A 24,194-nucleotide genomic window follows, 5' to 3' on the forward strand; every position below is an offset into this window, starting at 1 on the left:
GGTGGAGGCAGGGTGAGAAAGGATTTCAGGACAAGTTATGCCTATGAGCTGAGGAGAACAAGCAAGTAACCTCCCACTCGTTTCTCTAGGCAAGCTCTCTTTCCAAGTTTTCAGTGAGAGCGTGAAGTCTCCAGTGAAACTGCCTAGGAAGGGCTCGGCAGAGCCCTGCCAATCTTCCAGAAACACCAGGCGGCTCGTGCTCTGTTCCTGATGGGCTTTGGTCCCACACCCAGCAGAAAGGAAGGCTCCCAAGTAAGAAACAATCCTAACACACACTATCTGCTAGTCTGGAACCTGCTCTAATAATAGATAGCACTGTCTATTTCAAAGCACTTAATGAATGAACGCTAATTAGTCCTCAGGGTATTCCTATGAGGCAGGTAGACAGATAAGTATTATTTCCCCTGTTTTACATATGAAATAACCTCATCAGAGATGTTCTGACTTGCTTAAGGCCACCGAATGAGTCACTGAGCTAAGCATACAGCAGGTCCCGGCTCCCAGACCTGTGCTCAGACCTCTCAGCCATACCTCTTTCTCAAGTGCAAATCTTCATTTCAAACGTGGAGGGAGAAAGGAAAGATCAAGGAAGGGTAATAACACGGGGAGAAAATTTTCTCTGGGAAAGGAGCTTCCAGAAGAACAACAAAACAGAGCCACGTATCTACTGAATGCAAGATACCAAATCTAGAAAAAGGAAAGAGATGAAAACCACACTGATACAAAATTGTACCAGTTTTTATTATATATTCCATTCAAGCAGTCAGAGATATTTATTGTGGTTTATAACCACCACTTATGTCAGTTTAATAGCTTTACACTTCTAATTTCTTGAATGGTCAAAGCCCACAGTTCTGGCTGCACACAATCTACGTGCTTAGCACATACACCTAAGTTACGTGCCCGCACCCACAAAGCTACACGGAGGTTTTGCTCCACACTGGAAACCTTTGTGGAAACTTCAGACATCCTGGGTAGGCAGGAACATTATCAATGTCTCCTTGGGAAAGAGCAGCAAATGGTTCAGCCACCATTTGCAAACAGCCAGAGCTCACAAGACACCAGATATTACATTCTTCCATCACCAGGCTGCTGCATCACCCACTACTTAACTGCTCTGGACCAGTGCAGACAGAGCTGGGCAGATGATGCCCTAAACTTTTAACACTCCAAATCTAGCAAACATTGCCCGCATTCCTGAGTGTGCCTTTCAATGACTCCTTCCCTTTCAGCCCACAGCCCCATATCCCAGGGACACACAATTAAGTGAAGCAAGGTCCTTGAAAGAGGGAATGCAGCGTAGCAGGCCTGCAGAACATTCACCAATTGTTTGTGCTAAAAATAATAATTTGCTTCTGTGAGATTCAAGGACCAATCTCCAGGCTAGGCAAAACATTACTTCTTTTTCAGAGGGAAAAAAAAAAATTATTTATACAGTGCATTACCAATCTCAAATGGTGATGTTTAAACACAAGTTTGATGAACTATATGCAGCAGAATACAGCTGCTTTGCATTTTGATTCCTTTATTTATAGACCGCAGCAAATTAATAACTCAAAAATGTTGTTCCAGGCAAAGTAATGGACACACAATAAAACTATTCATTTCCTCAAAGGTCACTCCAGGAGAAACATACATTGTTTCGAAGCCTACCAACAATGCCATTGTTCCAAAGAAAAGTGAAAATATATAATGAGCAGTTAGTGCATATATCTGCAGTGGAGACCCTGGGCTAATTTAAAGTGCAATCTTAAGGCAATCAATCATACTCTAAAATTACTTCATTTTCCAAACTGTTTACACTTTTTAAGTTAGAAATCCACTTTCTGCTATTTCAGCTCACGATTTACAGCTACAGATTTAGCCTGCCTTGGCATGCTGCCAAACTCTAGTCATGAGGGAGCTAATGATCTGAACAGATCAGTGTTTTATAATGGAGAAAAGCGCATGTAAATTTCCAGCATGTCTGCAAGTAATCAAGGCATGCTGACTATAAATGAGGCAGCCTCACATTTATTTTAGGAGAAATATCGTAAAGCCCCACTTTTTATCCAGGCCAACAACAACAAAAAAAAAAAAAAAAAAAAAGAAAAGAAAAAGAATCCTTTAAAAAGGTACTCCAAGATTTTTCTAAACGATTCTAAATGAAACTGCTAGGCAAACAATATGTTAAAGAATAGTACAATAGCTAATTTCCTTTAGTGTTTCTATCTCTAACCAGATCATATCCTTATCATGGCAAGCTGGAACATTAAACTCGCTAGTTCGTGGAATCAAAACACGAGAGTGCTTCATATTACATTATAGAAAAATGAGCCATTCCCTACAAACAAGGTCAGATTTCTGGAATACCAAAGGTCTACATTTAAACAGAGATGGGAGGAGGGGAGGTTTTGCCCACTCCACTTGCTAAAAAACAGTGGGAAACTACACTAGCAATTCAAATCTGTTTTAATAGTTAAAACAGTAGAGGGAGAGCAAGAAGTCTCTTCAGAATTGATACTTAAATTAAGTATGATCTTTATTCTTTCATTACAGTGGCATAGCCAAATAATCACTTCATATTACTGTACAAATACTGCCGGATCCTCATTTTCTAATGGAAATAATTACTCTGTTCTATAATTTTCTGCTTATCATCAACCTACACCACCTTCCTGTGTAGGCAATAGGTTGTGGTATGGGGCTAGACTAAAAAGTTTCAGATTTTCTCCTGTTTTTAGAGGCCATACTAAGGAGGCATATTTTGACTCAAAAGAGGCTTTAAGAATGGGGCTATAAATATTCGTGTGTTGTACTTCATGAAATCCAATCCGTCATGATGGATATTTTTGTTGTAACATTATTACATGCCTAAATTCAATTGTATAATTGGATAGGGCCAGAAGCTGGCATTGCTTTGTTTCAGCATACTACAGATTTAAAATACCTGTAATCATAAATCAACATAATTATTTGAAGTTCTGTCACGAAGCAGAATGGGAAGAGAAAATCTAAAATAAACTAGCTGCTAAAGAATTTAGTTTTACTTTCTCGAGACTGAAATTTTTTACCGGCTCCGAGTCTTACCAGCACCACAACAGTGAAAGTCTTTTCTCCTTTCCATTTGCTTCGAAAGGCACCACCTCCACAAAGATTTCACCTTCTTACAGCTTTCCAACACAATTGGCGGAGCTGCACTGAGGAATCCCGCAATTCTGCAGTACGAAGGATGCGCCTGCTTCGGGACCAGGATACCGGGCTGAGAGAGACAAAAGCAACCCGAGCTCTCCACAGCCAGCCAAATGCCTGCTGGGGCAGGGGCCATCGCTGCTAGGGCAGTCTGTCCTGCTACAGGCTCTAGGGGGATACAGCTGAAGTCCCTCCTTCCAGGAGAAGCAAAGCGAACGGGGCAGTTTTTGTACCACTGTGTTAGGTATTTTGCTACTTATCCGCATAGAATAATTTACTAACTCCTCTCCAACCTCTCTGCACTTCTTACCTCACCACTGTCAGGATCAAAACTAACTGGCCTTTCTTCTCTTCTTCTGCCCCTGGCACACGTAAGTGAGAGCTAGGGAGCAGCTTTGAAGGACAGCCCCTGGATGTGAAGAGAGTTTATTTCTTGTTGGCTTATTTTTAATTATTGCTAAGCAACTGCTATTGGGAGCTGGGCTTTGGGAGATCACTGCCCAGCTAAGGCAGAAGACCAAGCAGACATGAGCACACATGCAGGAACACACCAGGAGATGCTTTGGGATGGACTGCATTGTGTTACTGGGAGAGGCAAAAGCACTGACGGTGGCTGAAGAGTTTCTTCCCTCAGCTACAGTTACGCAACCCTTTTCCAAATCCCATCTCCACCTACCTTCCAGCCATGCAGAGCTTCATGCTTACTGGAGGCACTGGGCTACAGCCTGACTGAAGTTAATATTAAAACATGGATTCCTCCTGCAGCTTCCTTGAAAAAAACCATTGCATTCACAGGGACGGAAGTCTCCCAACAACCTCCTTGTTCTGTTTCTCTTGCTGCTATTACAGTTCTTTTAAAAACCCTTTCTCTTCCTTCTTTCTCTTTTGATCTTTGTAGGTCTCGAACTATGTATTTTATTACTTCTGATACTTAAGTGAAGAATGTTAAGCCTTTCAAAAATACACTCTTTTGGCCAAGTGCTTTATGGGTACTGGAGCTCAGCGGCAAACACAGTTGCCTGTACACACACAAGGAGATATGTGCGGTTTCACCAGAGATGACTATGAAGTCATCAGGATATGTCTGTGTAATCACCTTCTGTTCGTGTATACATACAGAAGAAATTGTACAATTACTGTAACATGATTAAAAAACTTACTTTCTCAAATTCTCAACTTTTACTCCCGCACACTGTGACATCAAATTGGAGAAATAATTGAAAACAGGTAAGACCTGGATTTCCTTGGTCAAAGAATACAGGGAAAAAAACTATTCTTCTCTTTCAGTATATCTGAAAGAAGCAAAAAAGGGTGAACAAACACATCTGGGGGGGAAAGACAAGTCAACTCTAGCTCAGCAAGAATTTCCAGGATAAAAAAACCAACATAAATAAAAAGAGGAGATATAAATAGGTGATGTGAACAATCCTTGAGAACAGAAAAGCATTTGTTATCATCTGAGCTGGTGTCACAGGGTAGTTATTAACTGGCATAAACATGAATTTTCAGTCCCACTGAGTCACCCAGAAAAGCTGGCTCTCAAATAATGAGGCTGATGGAGCCTGACATGCAGTTCTACTTTTCTTTACTCCAACTTGGAACTGTTGCACAATTATGATACAATACGTCAGGATCCGATAAACAGAACTGAGAAAGGGAAAGTAAGCAATTTTTTCCCCTACAAGTCAGGTTCGGTGCTTTTGCCTATTAAAGTAACCAAATATGTTTCTCTCTGAAATCAAAGCCAAAAGGCAGCATGCCAGACACAGTTAACAGATAAATCAATGTTCCTGAAGGGCGGGATTTTTTGTTTTGGGGGGTTTCTGCCTGACAACAATCTTGTGGTGAGCAAACAGAACACCCACCACACATCTTGTCAATCTACTCACATGAAATAGGGAAGGAAATGCAAATACTTTTGAAGATCTAGGCACTGTTTGGAAAAACTTCATGTTCTAACCTCCCTGCCAAAGGTCATGGTTCTCATAACCATGAAGTCTACAGCTATTGTAAAGCCCACCTCATAGAATGTGTAATTGCAGCTAATTTATCACTGAGGTCATTGCATACTATCTGGGAGTTTGTAAACAAGAATGAATCACAGATTTAATTTCTGTGTCCCTTTCAAACTGGAAGACCTACCAGTTTTCTGCTCCAACATACGAAATAGTATTGCTTCTATAAACCTGCTGAGGTCACCTTGCCAGCAGTTTCCATTTAATTAAACTGACAGCAAAACAGGGCCTTTGCTAATGCGATCCAGACCAGTTTGCCTTCAATGTAAATTCTCAGGCATGAAATTACATCTGAAACAGATACAATAATCCATCTATATCTTAGTCATAAGTTTAATCTATACTGAAATAATATTTTCTTTGTCCATACTGAAGTCTGTTTTAGTGATCTTTTCTTCTTTTCGCAGTTGAAGTTCAGGGAATTATTCAACTTCCATTCACCTTACAGTCAATTATGAATTTTCTTCCCGTCTGTAATTTACACATTCATTGTTGTTTTCTAGGTCATGGGTAGCAAAATCATCTCACATGTGAGAAACCAGATTCAGGACCTTCTTCGAACTTTCACTTTCTGGAAATGAAACGGACTGGTAGCACTATAAAAGTAGTTCACAGCCACTTAAAGCAGTCTGAGTTGCATTAAGCTAACAGCCCGTCCTTTCACACAGATCCTTGATCAACTGGCTGTAAAGCAGAAAACTGATGAGATTTATAGGTACCTTCAATAAAATGGAGGTGGGGTTGTTTGTTTGTTTAATGACCCATAACATTTCGCTCTCATCTAATCGTTCTCATCAGTACTTCAACTGATGCAGTAATTCCTACAATACCCAGGAAGAACAGAATATGCAAAATCGCGGTAGCCACAGTGTTCATGACGAGCAACTGAAAAAACTGCAGGGTGCATTTATACCAGATGCAAGTGAGATGGGAATTTCTGAGATGTGCCAAGCATTTTGTTCCTGGCCCGTGAGCTGCCTCCTCCTGCACCAGCATGAGGACAACCCTGAGGATGCCAAACACTCCTTGCAATTCAAGCCTACAATATCAGAGGGTGTGAAAACAGGAAAGGATGGTATCTGGAAAGCAAAATCTGGAGAAGTCACAATTAGTAGGGAAAGGGCAAATAAACAATCTTTCTTACTAAAGCCAGTGTGCCACAGCAAGGTCTTCAGCATGACTATCTCTGGCAGTTAAACAATGACTGAAATAATGCTCTCCCAAACTCCCAACCTCACAGCCAAGTCTGGCAACAGTACTGGAGAAGGTGCTCTTTTTGCAGCTCTGTGGATTCCTGACACAGGAAGAGCACATCAGCTGAGCTCTGCTGCACTGGGTCTCCAAGCTCAACAGGAATTACACAGCATTTAGCCAGCAACACAGAATGACAAACCAGGACATTTATTCTGAGATACTATGGCAGGAAGGCCTGAGCTTCATCAGAGTGCCCAGCAGTGACTGTCACCTCAACATTTTGATCCTGGAAAGGAAAAACCAACTGTATTACATGCAGCTGCACTTCTGGTACCAGCTATGTAGGTAAACTAACTGAAAAGAAAAGCTTGAAGGCATTCTGAATGCAGATTCTGGCTGAAGTTTTAGCACCAAACAAAAACCGAGGATCCACTCTGGTATAAATCTGGTCTCTGTGTTCAGGCTATCACACACAAGAGAGTTTCCTGCCTTTGGAGTCAGCAATCATTGGCATGGACCTGGAGTCACTTTACCAGGTGAAAGGGAACGCTCCTCCAAGGAGCCTTGTTCTCTATTTTGATGTGGGCAACCTGGCTAGTGAACTGACTGAGAAATGGACATGATGAGAAATTCTTATGGATAGCTGGGGCAAAGATCTCAAGGAGACACACAAAGAATTGTCCCACATGCAATCCATACAGACATGCTCTGAGGGAAAAGGAGAACAATGGAAACTGGAATCCCATTTTTTCTGTGACTGCCATCCCATTCTGTCACGTCTTGATAACCTTCAGTGATGAAGATAAAGTGCCCTGCCAGCCCCACTGAGCTTAAGGCACTCCTTGCACCACCTGTAACAAGGGCTTGCTTCCTGAGAGCTTGTGCTGCAGCTGGAGGAGCTACAGCCATAAGAAGCATAAGTAACACAGTGGGCAAAACCACTGTAGTAACCAGAGAAAACTGAACCACACTTTATTTTCCAAGCTTCTACCCACCCAAACAAACATTTGCAAAACTTTTGTTACTTGCCCAACTAAAAACATCTGCTGCACAAGACGTGTTACATGACTAAGTAGTAAATCTGACACATGTCCAGCAAGGTATAAACAATGCTTTCAGTATGTTTTTACAGCCTGGACAATATAATTTCCAAGCACGGTTAGCACAATATTCCTCTTCATATAAGAACTTTAATTTCATTGTTCTCCTAAAAAGTAGAAAATTAAGTGCTTCCTTAAGAAAACCAGCCATATGCTAAGCAGTCTGACATTCTTGAGAAAAAAAGAGAAAATTTAATTTTGCAGCAGAGGACAATGGTCAGACATTAGCATGATCAGAAATCATTACAAGTCCTTCTGGCAACAGCTTTTCTGCTTCACGAAAGTCCTCTGTTTTACAACACTTAACAAGAATTCTCAGAGTAAATGTACATAAACATTTTCTTATTGGTAGACCAACTTGATCTACAAGGTGATGAGGGAAAAAGGGTCTGATAGAGGACAGCAGCCTCTCTTCATCTCTGGCTGTTAAGAACTAGCTCTCTGTGCTTTCCTAAGTCACCAGAAAAGGCAAAGAGGTACTGCTTTGTGCAAACACTGTACACAACTGGCCAGAGATGAGGGAATCGCTTGTCAGGTTTACTTACATGGATTTGCTGATAAATCTGATCAGTCACAGTCTCTCAAACAGGCAGAGAAACTACTAATAGTTTCTTCTGCAGAGGGTGAAAAATGCTCCTATTCCATTTGTGCAAATATGCTGGGCTCACATTATCAAACACATGAATTCCTGTCCACACTCTCTCTGTCTCCGCTGCAGACCCTGCCATCAAAACAGCAGGGAAAAAATTGGCCTCATTTCCTGTATATTTCATATAGACCTAAACATTCTTAAGTATGTTGTCAGGGAATATATTTTAAGGCTGCTATGCTCACATCTGATCTCCTACTCTATGCTTTTAAGATATTAAATAGGCTTTACTCAATAAATCAAATGTTTTGTGCCTCAGAGTCACATGGTATCTGAAGTCACCAAAGCCTAAGCCCTGCACCATTTGCATTCACTATACGCAAGTCAGAGGGCCCAGGTCTGAAAAAAGGAGTAAAACATGAGCACCAATCCTCCCTGCAGGGAAGGCTAACAAAAATCCCAGTGGCAAGGTAGAGAAGCTGCTCTTATTGCTGTCTCAAACCACCCTCACCCCTGCTCCTATCCAGCTTTGAAGCACCTCTTTCCTCCTCCATCACGAGAGGCTCAGAGCTGGAAATCACGGTGGAGCGCAGGCTCGGCACTCACGTTCTGTGTCCCAGGCTAGTCTGAAACCTACAGAAATGAGCACTGACCTCCCCAAACCCAAATGGGATGATTATCCTACAGCCTCTTCCTTGTTGAGGGCTCCAATAGCCGGGCAGGAAAACCAAAACAACTTACTCTCAAAGTTTTCCACAAAGGCAGACGGGCCCTGATTTCCCTGCCTCTCACGCTGCTGGGGATGTTTCTGAGCACCACAGCAGCAAGCCTAAGCCCGTGCTGCAGCACGGAAGAGTCACCACAAGAAAGAGAAATGCTCTCCCTACCTGAGCTGGAAGGCTCCTCCCCAGGAAGAACAGCACGGGCAGCTGAGGGGGCTGAGCACCTCCCAAGGGACACTCCTGCCTTCACTCACACTGACCAGTCCACCGAACACCAGGAGCCTCCCACGCACCAAACGACAGCGTCTAATCTTTGATGTTTTACAACAGCACGAAGGCGACGTACAAAACGCATTCAAGAAACATTGCGGGAGACGCGCCAGCATTTTAAGGAACGCTCCCTTTGGACACGAAGCCTTTTTTGGCCAAACCACTATGATTTTGCTCGAGTGACTCATACAAAGGGATTCTGGATTAAGGTTTAAATATGGGATATTTTCTCTTCTGCTCCTAGGTTCACCTCAAGACATGTGAATGAAAAAAATAGCAGTAAGAATATTAGGCTGGACTTACATTCACCAACGGACACTAAATGGGGATCTACTAAATTTGTAGGGCTTAGCTGAAGTTGCAAATATATAATTCTGAAAATGCAATTACTCCTAAAGTCAGACTGGGCACGGATAATAAAACTATAAAAAGATACTTTGTCCCTAAAGATTGTAAGAAGCTAATCGTTGGCCTCCTGTTTATAGTGGTTACCTTTTTATTACATTATTATGGGTTTTTTTCTGAATAAATCATTATTTTGATCTATTTTTCTTTTGCAGGGACCTGGATCTTTATTTCTACCACACAGGTAAAAAAACCCAAAACAACGCCCACCATCTCTAGGCAAAGTGTTTGTAAAGACAAAGACACTTGCCAAATTAAAAATAAACAGACGAACAAAGAGTACATAAATTTGTGTTTGACTAATGTTGGGCATCTGGAAAGGCACACATTTTCTTTGGAAAATTTTTCTTCCAGTTTTTCATACAAATGACAGTAAAATATGTACCCAGTAGCAAACTGAGAGAACTAAATTTAAAATGCACTTTCAGACCACTCGTACTTTTTTCTTTTTAACTTCTCTTTTCCAAGGCAAGAGGGGAGGAGGGAGTTTGTACCAATGTTTTCAAGTACTGTAAGTTCTTTTGCCTTTTAACAGAAATATGTAAACAAGGTGTATGACTGTAGGGTAATGTTCTAGTCACAAAGCATTCAAGAGTCAGAGTGAAGCTATTTAAAGAATGGAGTATTCAATTCCTGAGGCCAGATGCTAGTATAAATACGAAACTATGTTCACACTGCAGATTAAATTATTTTTAGTTTCTGCGTTTGAACTGCCAAAATTATTTGGGTTGGTTTATTTATTTTTTTTACTGTACCACAGAACTTACAGGGCCACATTTTTATGTATCTGAACAGAGGATTAAAAATACAAGAGTAGAAGGACTTTATAATCTATTTTCTCTGCAACAAGACTGAAAGCACACAGTGACAAACATTGTCAACAAGTAAGGGTCATTCAGGCAGTAAGAAAACTAAAAATAAAGATGGAGCTGAAGCATTTGAGATTCTTGAAATAGATTTTTATAGTAACTTCTCATTAAATTTTTCATCCCACAAAGCTTTTAATTTGGAAATACTCAGTGTGAAAGAAAAGTGGAGACTGTGGTTTCACAATAATTAAAGAGAAAAACATGCATTAAGGTTGCATTATACTCTGTCTGCTGGGTTTGCCACAAGAGCTCACACAGATATTGCAAAGAATACAAAGTTAAAGTCACCAGTAATTAACAAAAACAAATAATCAATAATCCCATGACCTTGCCATAGCAAAAACACGGCTGAATTCAAGAGAGAAAGACAATTAAATAAACTGGCAGTGATTAAAGCAAAGCGAGGTTCAGTGACTAACTGAGTGAGAATCTATCACTGATACACCAAAGCCTACCAACACCTACAAGGCTGCCAAGGACACCCCTCTTGCTGATGACCACTTCACTGCTGTTATTCTTTCGATTCTGTAATTGTCTTCTCCTTGTTTCATCAGCTGACAAGAATGGAAGGTCCAGGATATATCTCAAGGATGCGATTGATCTACTGATAGAGGGTGAGTCCACCGAGACCCAAAAAGTAAAACAGGACCCACGTGGAAGGACATAAATGAAGCCACAGACCCTTGCCACTCACTGTGAATACCACAAATGCTCCCCTGGCAGGCCTGCGTGTACAGCCAGGAAAGGGACGAGCAGAAACACTGCAACTTGGTCAATCAAGAGACTTCCTGCAACACTAAGGAATGTGGAATTACCGAGCAGACTTGCTCCGCACCACACTGAACGTGTGTGTTTTGCCAATGACACACGAGAAGGATGAGGCTGGTAACATGGCACAGCTGGCTGCGGGGACATGCTGGGAGCGGAAGGAGCCCTGAAGCACCGGGCTGTAATCCACCAAATATTGGGATGTGTGAGTGACACCAAGTACCTGCAGAGACTGTCACCACCCCAGCTCGGCAAGGCAAGGACACCAGGCTCAGTTACAAACAGGTGACGTGGGACACGCTGAAAACTGAACATGCTCTGGAATATCACGTCAGGTTCAGCCCTGGTTCCTAATTAACCGTTCTTATTGGGGATGGATCTGGTAGCACAACAATGAAGGAGGACAGGCTGATGATCCCAGCCTTCCCTGCGTATTTACAACAGGCTTTTAAAATGCACAAGCCGGCACTTTAGAGAAACCTGGGACCAGAACATCTGGGCTTCAGTGGTTTTGTTTCTCAGTAATAAAAAGTGAAAAAAATGAAGCAGCTGTGGATAAAACATTCAGGAATACAGCAGTAACTTTGTCATCCTTTACCTATATTCCCTTCACTAGCCTCGATCACAGGAGCAGAACAGGACATGGAGGAACTTGGAGGAGGATGAGAGTGAGTGTTTCCACCTTTTTCTTAAACGAGATATTTGTTATAGGATCCTTGAATTGTGTGGGGCTCTATTCCATTCATGACACACATGCATAACTCCCCTTGGCACTACTGGGAATGACGAACGTGTTGTGAGAGGAGAATTGCCCCCTAAAACTGCAGGAGTGTGAACAAGGTTGTAAATATATCTCAAGGTTCTTGGTAACATTAGAAACCAGCCTAGCGATTTTCTCATGGTTTATTATGATATCACCAAATCCCCTCTATGTATTTATAGCCTTGTAATTCACAATTATTCTGGGTCCATAAATGTTTTTGGCATCTGAATGTAGAACTGATACTATTATTTCACATATTATGGTACTGTCCGTGAATGCTAAATTTATTCCAGCACAGACTCCTGGAGTTCATTCATCAGATATTTTATGCTACTGTTCTTTTAATGATTCATTTATCCCTAGTAATATTTGTATTCTGAAGTGTGGCGTCTCCAGCCGACAGCACAATTCAGCTCTGCTGAATTATCTTTTTCTTTCACAGCATAACAAAGTAGAGCACAGTCAAATTGAAGATGGCCTTTAGTACACTGTCAGAACAATACTGCTTACCAAGCATATCCAGACACATTTCTCAAACCACATGTAATGCTCGGGCTGCCAACATGCTCATGAAGTCATTAACCGGCATCTTAAAATGAGGGTGTGATACATATATTTAAATGTTTAGGAAAATCAAATGTGGGCTCTCCTAGAAGCTCATTTTGAATTTCAGCTTCTACATATATCAACAATTCAACAGAGCACAGATGTAAAAATTCACCTTGATTTTTCACAAGCTGCTAAAATATACTCCTGCTAAAATCATACACACTACCTATCACTAACAAAAGCTTCTCTATGCCATTAACTATTTGCCCTTCACAATGTTACAGAGCAAGACAGACTCGAGCTGAAGGTTTACAGTGCTGAGGATTCATTTTTACAAGCAAATTATTATTAGCAGTAAAATTAAGGAGGAACTTACTTTACATGGTACAGATTTTACTAAATGAAGTAAATAAAGGTTACGGCGCAAGGTTCTCTAATACAAAACCTACCCAGTAAGTTACAATTCATGCTGTTAGAGTTTTTAAATATATGCTTTCTTTATCACCCACTCCCACAAACCACACTCCAATTTATACACACACTAGGTTTAACCGTTCCCTTCCCAAACACCCTCATCTATCAGTGCTCTCATCACACAAGGATCACCAAGCCAGCAAGGACAAGCACGACCCAAATTAACAAAAGAGACTAAGCAGTCAGAATTGATAGAGAGTCTTAAAACTCAGTTAACAAAGGCAAAGCTGCCAGAACCACAGTTTTCTCCTGTGTACCCACAGAGCCCACTTGGTGCTCACAAAGGTGATACACAGTGCTGGAGGAGATCCCTGGGCTGGGAAGGCACATTTGCTACTGCCCACTCAGCTGCTGTAGCCAAGCCCCTTCCCACAATCTTGTCCAACAAGTTCCTTTTCTTCCCACCTCCCACTTTCCCTTGCTTGCCCAAGCAAAGGTCCACCTTGGCAAGCTGAGGGGACATCACTTGCTGTTGCTGAGATCTCCATAAATGCTGACATGGCCATTCACTGACAGTTTTGCTCCTGTGTACTTCTGTCCTACCAAACAACTTCACAAAAAGAAGACAAAAGGAATAAAAAGAAGTCTCTAAGTTCAGATGCACAAAGGATGCTCTCTCTGAAAACCTCCCATAACACAAGACAGGTCATCTATAAGCTGAATATTGTATCTCAGAAAACAAGTACTGGCCTTTCCACAGCAACACAGTCAGAACCGGACTAGGATACTTAGGAAAACAGATAACGAGGAGCCGGTCTGTGGCTATAAACAAAGGGCCAGTTGTCTTTCTGGGCATGGGTGTAATAAAGAGCAACTCAAGACGACTTGGAAGGGAGGTGGTGAATAAATGTGGTCTGGATTTTCTCCTTCTCCCTCTGTGGGAAATGACACCCAGATCTGGCCATGGTATCGACAGCACCCACAGAAGAGCCCGAGCATCTCAGCACAGCCACACAGGTCACGAGGCAGATTTGTGATTCATGGGCTGCTGTGAAGACAGCTCTGACGTGATTAACGGAGCTCTTGGAGTCAAAGATGACTGCATGATTCTGGGCTCCAGCAGCACAGAATTACAGCACAGGAAAGCAGCCAGGCAGGAAAAAGATGTCCTTGGTGCCCACCCAACTGTACCACAACATTACACAGGCGTTGGGTTTACAGATCTTGGTACTCAGCTAATTTTTGGCTGTGTGGAAAGGATATAATGCAGGAAAAAGGCATCAGTGATCTATGAGGGATCACCACCTCTAACCAACAACCATGGCACATAGAGGAGACCACTGATCACCTCCCTCCATGGTGCTGGGCAAGGGAAGGGCAGCAACAGAAAACAATAGACATCCCAAACGGGGTCCCACTGGGACCCAAAAACAATAAGGGCAGGAATGAAAGATAGAGAGAAGGCTGGAGAGGAAATCAGCATCCTCTAAACCAGTGATTGGAAAAAAAAAAAAAAAAAAAAAAAAGGAAAAAGGAAAAAAAAAGAAAAAAAAACATACACTGAGATAAAGTCAGATTCAGAGCACAACAGCACTGCACCAGGACACACACGCTTCCAGTTACTGGAACAAAAACCCATGGTCAGTAAGAATTAAATGCAAGATCCAACACTGACTAGAAGGGAAAAAATCCTGGAGAGCAGACACATGTGGGTTATTACACAGCCTGGCAAGGTCAATCCCGGTGCTAAAAACAGACAAAAATAAAAAAGGCCGTAAAACTTTTTTAAAGGGACACTATCCCACACTGGCTGCTTTGACACTGTCTGTGAATGGTCCTTATTTCTTTATCTATTTATTTTGTAATTATGTAGGCTATCCTGTTGCAGCCAGAGGCTGCAACAAAACTCTTACTGATGGTGCAAACTGCTGCAACTTGGACTTTAAGAGAGCGTGGGGCAGTTCTCTAGCTTCACAGGCAGTAAAATTTAACTCTTCCTCCTCTTGGTTTGTAGCAGTGATTCCTTCTCTGATGTTTCTGAATAGACCAGAACGGCAATTGCAAATGGCTGTGCTCTACACAAGGCAAAGTGCCCTGTCATACCAATACATAATTGAAAATGCTGACACAGTGACAACTGCTATCAGCACAATTCTGATAATCATGCTGGCTTGTTCCTGCTGCAGGAACAGGGTGGGTGGTGAACAGCCACTGTGAGTAAGGGGCTACCAAGAGGGAGGTTGCCTGGGATTTTGCTTACATTTCTTGGCATTCCTTCCACATCTCTAAGAACAAAATACTCACATCATCAATTTCCAGGGGTGATGCTCTCACCTCATTTTTATAAAAGCTGGAAGGTAGGTCAAAGCTTGATAAGAAATCCAAATCTCTTGGATAAGGCACGCTTGAAGTTTGAGGTGTGCAGTGTTAAAACTTTTCAAGAATGACAAATAGATGAGGCTCAGCACAATCCAGTGGTGAGTGAGAGGCTTCCACAGCCAGGACTACATATTAAAATGTTTTTTGTCACTCTCATACTCCCCCTTTGTAATGAAGTAGGCTCTCCTCAGCGAAAGGAAGAAATTAATAGCACTTAAAACATCCCAGCACGGCTCAGGCAAACAGGTGCCTCAAGAAAGGCAGATAACCTTGGAAGGATCCCACCAACCTCCTTCCAGGGAGGTGGAGGAAGGTGCAGAGGAGAGCAGCAGTGGCTCAAGAGAGAGGGGCAACTGAGGAGGGAGAGCCCCAAAATGCTACTGAAATAGAGTCATCTCCAGGACTGAATTACTGGAATCACACTGGACTTAACAACTGCATCACCTTTCAGCACCTAAAAAGCAGCCAACAACTGAAGCCAACAAGCCAACGAGTATTTGTTAAACCAACTGGTTGACCAAAAATAAAACAAATATTTATCTCTGTCTGTCTGCTCAGCACCTCAGGTTATCTCTGATCCCAAACATGTTAACACCAAAGGTAAGCAGTAATTAAACCAAAAGAAGGTGTTGAACCAAATGAAGCCTTCCTGCTCCACAGCCTCTCTGAACAGTCATCCCAGCAGAGCTTCCTGCTCCACAGCCTGCTGGTGTTCTTGTCCTGCTGCAGTAGCGCTGGCATGTGCTATAAGCTGCACAAACAGAACAAAAAGCCAGTCCACAGGCTCTTTTTTCCCAAGGGAGCCGTCCTTCTCCATTCAGGCTCCATGGAGCACAACAGACGAGTCATGTAATAGCCTCATCTATGGCAAAAGAACGGTATCAACTGGGCTGGTTAAAATGAGTTAGAGAGGTCACTCTGACCCACAAGACAAAAAAACAACATACGGTGCACAAGAGCAGAGAGGGGAAAATGGGATAATGGGACACTTACAGGAGCTTTATCAAGATCAGAATGGCATTCAGCTAGGGCAGTGGGGACAGGAAGGCACAAGAAGAGGCAAAGAGCGCAGACAGAGAAGAATGGGAGGGGAAGAGAGGCATGACTCAGGCACAAAGTATGCAAAGTGGCTGCACTCTAAATAGCTAACAATTAGTTGGTCAGAAAATTATTGCATCAAGTGATGCAGGTGAGCCTGAACTGAGCAGCACGCGACAAACAATGAAAAAGGAGAGTCAGCGCCAGATGAGAAGTCACCGCAAGTGTCTGAACATGCTACAGCTGCAGATTATCAGTTTTGATAATGTCCCAGTTTGACTACATAATAACTTGATAATCTTCATCTGGTGAAGTCACACCTGCTGGAAGGCCACTGGCAAGTGAAATTGGAAGTCCCATGCAACAGCCCAGAGCCCACTGGGGCTGGTAACTGTGCAACTGGCACCTTCCAAAAAGACAGCTCATCCCCGCTCCGCCTGTTCTTCCAAAATCACTGCAATCGGCTGTGGATCAGTCAATTTGTGTGGCAACACAAGATCCAGCAAAGAACTGCAACCTTCCAAGTGAAGATGTGCAAATTCTAAGACTGGTAAAGACGAGAAAACGAGAGGGTGACCGAGTCCTGCAGCACCCAGCTCTGCCCAGCCAAGCTCCTCTGGAGAGGTCAAAGGAGTTACTTCAAGAGAAGTAGGAAACAGTTGCTGGAAAACCACCTACAGACTAGCTCAGTGTGACTGCTAGAATATACACCTCAGCTAGGAGCAGTAATTGACTTCCCTAGGTTTCTCAGGGAACAAAGATCCTGATTTTACACCCTCAAATGCATGACTGTGTGGAGTGAAAGACAGGACAGGACTCATTGGTAAATTTTCTTTGGGTTTCCCCTTGCTGGACCTGAGCAAACAAGTAAGTGCAGCAAAACCCCTTCAGTTCACCAGAACTTGCTCATCTCATTACTAACACTGCCAGTGCAGGAACCTTAACCGCTCATTATGGCGTGATACTCACAGGATGGATAAAAAGAGTGGCAATGCCAGCTCGGGGACCAAACCCAGACCTCTGTCATGCCAGAGCCAGAGGGTTGCAGACTGCCTGGCCATGGCAGCAGCTCCCACCTCCCTGGCCCAGCACAGGCACAGGGGCCATTTGTTCCATGGCTAAAGCCAGGCAGCGCCGAAGCACAGGCTAACCCAAACCAACAGAGCTGGTGAACACTAATATCACTCATTTTTCCCTCAGTCTCTTCTCTCAATTTCAGCTCTGACTCCTCTATCTTTTATTTCTTTTTCTAAAGACACATTTAGAGATGAAACCATTCATAACTGCCTATCCACAGACAGTTTGTGGCAGCATAATTGACAATGAGTCTGCAGCAAAAATGAAAATGCTGTTTTAATAACCTTGGCCTAAAATACATTCTGTTGTATGCCTCAAAGGGTTTCAATAAAAAGTCAACCTGTAGAGACATATTTTCTTGGCTTAAACAACAATCCAAAGCATATAAATGTAGTCCAACTATAATGACATATTTATAGGCCAATAAAGCTTACACTGCAGCTTTCATACTTCACTTAAAGGAAGTCTCCAAGAAGCAATGTTATATAAAATAATTTGAATTCTTTTCGAACTATAGCCCAAGGAATACAAATATGCAACTTTGCCATATTTAACCGATAGTGTTTACATTGCTTAGTTGTTAAACATTTTGTAAAATGAAATAATTCCTCATTTGGTGACTTCCCACTGGTTTACCAAATATGGGTATACGAGTCCATTTATTACAAAGAAAAATTCCCTAAATAATTCTAAAGACAAAAATAAATAACTAGCGGCCTCAGCAGTGAATGATTTTATCAGACCAATTCTTCTGGAAAAACAGGTTCTCATGTTCATTATGAATAATACATTCCTGAGCAACTCTATTTTTATATGCTGCATTGTTGTTACTCTTTATTTTTCCCCAACATTTGAAAGAAATATTCAGAAAGCTATAAATAGTCTTAAGACATAAACTGCTAGCATTCAGTATTGACGTATTTGTAGAAAGGGAGAGAATGTAGAACATAAATATCTCAACAGGCAGAAAGAAATAATTCTTAAAAATAATTTTTCAGGCTGAAATCTCGAAGCTCACACAAAAAAAATGCTATTGCGAGATCTTTTATTTAATACAGTCCTAAGGAAAAGATCTGCATAATTCACTAGTGATAAAAACAGCAGCATTTTACAGAAAAAAAAAAAAAAACCAAAAACAAAACCAAAAAAATCCCCAACAGTTTCTGCAGAAAAGAAAGGCAAAGAGAAAAGAAAGAGAGAAAAGAAAGAAGGGGGGAAAAAAGAGAAAAGAGGGGGAAGAGAACAAAAGAGAAGAAAGAGAGAACAAAAAAGGAGACAGAACCACCTTGTTTGATTCAGGGTCGACTTTCAGTTGTAGATTCATGGTTTCTACTGGTTGTGGATTAACCAGGTGTTGCCTTAGTTTTGGCTAAGCACGAGCCACTGATCGCATGGCACAGGGTGCACACCGCTCACATGAGGCCCCCTTTTGCCTGGTTGCTGTTTGAAGCTGCCCCACTCCCAGCAGCAACGTGTTTAATTAAGTATGTTTGCACAGTGACACTTCTCTGGTTCTGTATCAGCCATGTTTTCATTTTATCCGGGTTATTTCACTCCTCACCACCCCTGGATAAAGTGTGAAAACTGATTTTGTTTCTTCTGTAAAGCTTTTTTGAGCTCTTTGGTAGGGATATAATTTCCTATTACCTTCTAGAGCTTGATCCAAAAACATCTAGTAGGAAAAGCTGCAGAATCTACTCACTTTTATGGGATTTTTCTGTAATGGAAACATGTCATTTCATAGGAAAAGGGGTCCAGGAGATCATGTTGTTTATCTAGGCCTTTTCAACACCTGGTTCAGCAACTTCCTCATCTACAGCCAGGGTTAAACACCAGCAACACGTGAAGGACCTTTGTGTGACAGTGCACTGCGCCCCTTTTACAGCATACAACCCTATTTTATGAGGAAAGACTACCCCATCCCATTGTGCTGGAGACCTGCTGCAGAAGATATTGCTAATAAATCTTCTGATCACTGCAGCTGAGCGCTGCTCTGTTGGTGGGACACCGCCGATTGGAAAAGATCCGTGGGCACATGTCCTACCAGGCAGTCAAGCTGCCATCTGACAGCACAGAAGAGACAACACCAGCAGCTCAAATGCCTCCGACACCGCACATCTTCCTCCTGCCTTTGCCTCCAGCTAGGGACACAACAACTCCCACAGCAATGTCAACCCTGACCAACCACTCAGGATGAGAGAAGTAAATCTTTTCCGTCTCGTCGGTGCTAAACGCCATGGACGAGACAAACACCAGCGCTCATGGATTGCCTACAGCACACCAACCAGAGCTGCTCCACAAGCTTCAAAGATCACCACTCTTCTGAATTTTTGTGCCACATCCAGGAAGCACAATAGGATTAATTTCTTGGCTCTTTCAAAAGGTAAAAAAAAAATCACCTCAATACTAGATTTCGGAAATTTCTTTGATTCTCTTAATAGGCTGGATCAATTGTCTATATCAATGTATCTAGCCAGCTACAGGTCTTTGTGAACCTTTGGTTTCACTCCTGTCAACCAGTCATTACGAAGATAAAAGCAGTCATAACCAAACATTAGCCAAAATTCCCTTTTCTACTGAAAAAAACCCCAACCCAACAATAAAGCCAGAGCCACCAACTGAAAAAGAGCAACGTCAGAATGTGAGGTTATCAAAATTATACTGTATAGTTTGCATTCCACGAGCGTTTTCAGTATAACCCCTACTTTGAAAGGCTTAACATGCAACTATAAGCTTTGGGCTTAAAGATAATTTTCTCTGGCTCCTAGGGTAGATAATAGCAATTTCACAACTTACCGCAAGGATTTTTTTGTTTGTTGAAAACAAAAACAAGAAAACATTAGGACACAAAAGTTCTGTCTGAAAAACATTAAGATTGTTCTGACACAACAAACAAATGCAAATAAATCTAGTGCGTAAAGAAAATACCAGGGCAATAGCACAGAAAATTACTGCATGTAATTATGAACTAGAGGAAACCACAGAAAAAAGCAAAGAGAGAAAGAATTGCATAGCTTACTTTTTTCCTGGACATGCAATGAAAAATAAGATCAACTTCCAATTATACTTTAATCTTCCAACCTACATAGCCAATGGTAAAATGTGAGATTGACAAAATCACTTCACCATTTGATAAGATCAGAAAAATTAGATGCAGAAGATAAATCTTTCAAGACAGATCTTCAGCTTCACGTAACTTGGCTTCGATGCCAACCAATCACGACACTATAAAACTGAACCTGGCCCTGCACTCCTGTTCACATAGATACAGAAGCTCGTCCTCAAATGCATCAGGCTTCGCTTTGAATTTCTTACCTTTTCACATATTATGGTCTAAACTTGATGCTCTTCAAACATGTAACGTTTATTAAAAACTTGGCCAAAGAGAGAAATGTCCCTGGTATGCAGGCACTCCGAAGTGCCATCTCTGACAGCTGTACACGTCCAAGGTCCTGATACCACGAACAGGCACGTCTACCAACAGGAGACCCAGCTCCCTTGGACCTGGGAACCCACCACAGGTATTACAGGTGTGAGCACCTGGGCAACAAAGCAGTCCCACAGCTGCAAGCCTGTCTGCAACCATCCAAAGCAGCAGCGCTACCAACTCCCTTTCTGAAAACAAACGGGGGGAAGCACAGGCCTACGTGTGGAGGCAACAGCGGGGCGCTCGCAGAGCAACGCGTGTCAGCAGCATGAAGGAAACACCATGGAAGGGACACATCCCTACTGAACGAGACACAGAGTCAGGACGAGCACCAGGAGCACCTCTGAGCTTCTGGAAACGGGACATGAGAAGTGAAAGGCCTTTGCTCATCCCTGCCTGTCACAGGAGGCCTCAGGAAGACATGTCAGCCTCCTGTCCCCACAGTGTACAGCTCTGACCTGATCCTCCAGCCTGCAGAGCCCCAGGGAGAGCCTGTGGCAATTATTTGTACGTGCATCTTCAGGGTTTGAGCCGCAGCGCTCGGGGCCATGTAGACAGGTCTCACAGAGTTACCCCACACCAGTCTGCAAGGAGCTTGAGATGAGCTCACTCACTACCACCGCTCATCCCACACAGGTATCTCATCACCGCACCTCTGCCCCAGGCTCAGACATACCTTGGGAATCTGCAATGGCGTGGCAGGATCGGGATCATCTGCATTCAAGAGGCGCTCTCCCACAGGCCCCTTCCCACAAGAGAAAGTAAGAGATACTCACCAAGGTCAGCCTTTTCCTTCAGAATATCTTTGAAGTTCAAGCCACTGTTCAGTGTGGATTGTCTGTATCTCGTCAAGGCCTCTTTTTGCCCATTCTTCCCCACATCCATGGGCTGGACCGGCTCAGCCCGGAAACCACACTTCCACTTGGAGAAATCGGACTGTGCCCATTTTGCCAAGTCCTCGAGCTTCACAGTAACTTTTTCTGAAACAGCAATAACTTCATCCTGCAAGAAGTGATCAGATGAGAATACAAGATGTCACTCTGGGCTCCCCGATGACTGAGAAACCAGCAATATCTTCCTGCATTGGCTCCTGCAAAAGCTTATCTTGCTGCAGGCTGAGTAATTTTTCTGTATCATAGAATAGCTAGAGCTTAATTTATTTCTCTTGCCACCTAACTGGAAATATTAGTTGTTTACTTGAAGCAAATATACACGATCTAAAGACAATCTCTAGCACCAGGCCAATGATCCTAAAAGGCATTTGAAATGCAGGTTGCCAAATCACATTCTGTATAATTCCCCAAAGCCTTGAGGGAAAGTTTGCTTTTTAGGTACAATTAGCTGCAAATGTAAAAATTCATGGCTGGATGACTAATGGTTATAGTTAGTCCTGAAATAAATGGACTAAGTAAATCTCAGATTCTTGGAACTCTGACTCACCAGAAAATTCCTATGTTTATGGTACATTTTCCCTTGGCTTATACACAAATATTGAATTTAACTTTTGTCCTTAAAATTAAATAAAACTGTGATGTAATCCCCAAAGAAATAATACATAAATGTGCTTCCCACCAAAAGAAACTTGCACATTCTCATGTTTCTTAAAACCTTTTTCAAGATCAGAACTGTGATTTTTTTTCCCCCCTCCTAAAACATACATTCTAAGAAGAGCACTTAAACTTAGTTTAGCCTCCAGAACATACACTCAATTAAACAGTCCTAATTGGTGGATTTTAACCTTCCAGGAAACAATCAACTCCTCTCAGTCATGGTGAATAAGCAGCATATTTTACAGCTGACTCCAGTGCGGAAGGGATCAAGAAAGCCTCAAAAAATAAACAAACAAACATACATATCCAGCAAGATACACTCCAGATTTTTCGGTTAAAACAGCAGAAATAATTTATGTTGTAACGAGAGCTGGCTGTATGCCACACCTTGCACACCACATATTTCTAACACTAAATAAGGTTACAGGTTCTTGAAATAAAGAAACCAGAATCCAGTGTTTCTCTCAAATAAACAGAAGTATTTGCAAAGGGGAGAGAAATGCTTTGAGTTATTAAACAAAGGGGAAAGCACGATTGATTCTCTCTGTGTTTTGTTTTTTGTCCACTGAACACATTCCTCAGGAAATAAAATACTGCTCAATGGAAAAAAAAAAAAAAAAAAAAAAAAAAAGCTTTATTGTGACAAGCTGCACACAATACAAAACCTGAAGTAATTCTAGTAAAAAAACCAGATCTGATATTCCACTCTTCCTTATATAATACGGAACTGTTTTATAAGCAGGCACCTTCATTACATTTAGTGCAATAACAAATATTTGGTCAGAAGTGAACAGCGTGTTTATATGCTAAGCAAGCTTGTAATAAAATCTTTTCCTTTATCGCTGCACAGCATAAGAGCCTCTACCAAACAACAAACAATAACAGTGATGCTTTAAATCTCTGTTTATGACAAACGTCAATACTTTGTAAACAAGCACTGGGTACTACAAAGTACAATTTCAATGGATGGTTTCACCCAATTTCATTACACCATCCACTTGAAATAAAAAAGCTGCAGTTGCTATGCATTTTATAGCTATTACATAGTGATTATTAAATGTCAGGATGGAAAAAAAATAATACATATATATAAATATCAGCCTGCCTGCAGACAGTCTCAGCAATTTCTGGATGAAGTCCTCTCTTAGGATGCTGAATACCATCACCAGCTACTACACAATTTCTAATATTTCATACCAGAGAAATCTACTCAGCGGCAGTTAAAAAAAAAAAACAACCAAAAAACAACAAAAACCTGACTTGGAGATCAGACATGCTTCTGGTTAAAATATTATTTTCCAAACAGCTCTCATGATCAAATGATTATGATTTCAATTACTAGTTTCTTCATATCCTTTCCAAGAACTGGTATGACTAATTTTGGCTGGCATACAAAGTAAGCTGAGCAGACAATTTATTAACCAAAAGAAAAGTACAATCGCTATTACATCATCAATGAATAAACTTGTTTTTGAGAATAAAACCTTCGCACACATGCACATGATGTGTACACAGGAGGAAAAAAAAAAAAAAGAATTAAAGGAAAAACAACAACAAAAACCAACAAGAAAAGGCCCTACTGTACCAAGGGTGAAGCGATACTGGTGTGCTCTGCCCAGGCTGCCGCGGAGGGGGAACTGCAGAGGCAGGAGCAGCGACCTTCTGGGGAGCTGGGGAAAGCACACCTCAGCCAGGAGTTTCCTGTGGCAGCAGCACATCCAGCCACGGGAACATGGGGTGTTCAGCATCCCCACAGCGATGTGAGGGGCCAGGGAAAGAAAGACACAGCAAAGAGAACACTCTGTGCCCCCCCGAGCCCTCCACAAAACACCACCAAGAAAGACCCCAAGTACAGCCACAGAGTGCAAAGGGGTGCCCAGGATGGCACCAGGGA

The 24,194-nt window shown here is 42.1% G+C and overlaps 1 protein-coding gene across 3 annotated transcripts in view; it reads right to left on the minus strand.

Annotated features, from left to right (window-relative positions):
* Window positions 1-24,194, minus strand: part of ARID5B (AT-rich interaction domain 5B) — a 115,038-nt gene that overhangs the window by 79,138 nt on the left and 11,706 nt on the right. For all 3 annotated transcript variants that reach the window (XM_040071190.2, XM_040071189.2, XM_040071188.1), the window contains one exon: window positions 21,527-21,752. In XM_040071190.2, the coding sequence (XP_039927124.1) occupies window positions 21,527-21,752 (226 nt within the window). The remainder of the gene's footprint in view (window positions 1-21,526; window positions 21,753-24,194) is intronic.

Source organism: Hirundo rustica, chromosome 8 (assembly GCF_015227805.2).
Source record: "Hirundo rustica isolate bHirRus1 chromosome 8, bHirRus1.pri.v3, whole genome shotgun sequence".
NCBI classification, from domain to species: Eukaryota; Metazoa; Chordata; class Aves; order Passeriformes; family Hirundinidae; genus Hirundo; species Hirundo rustica.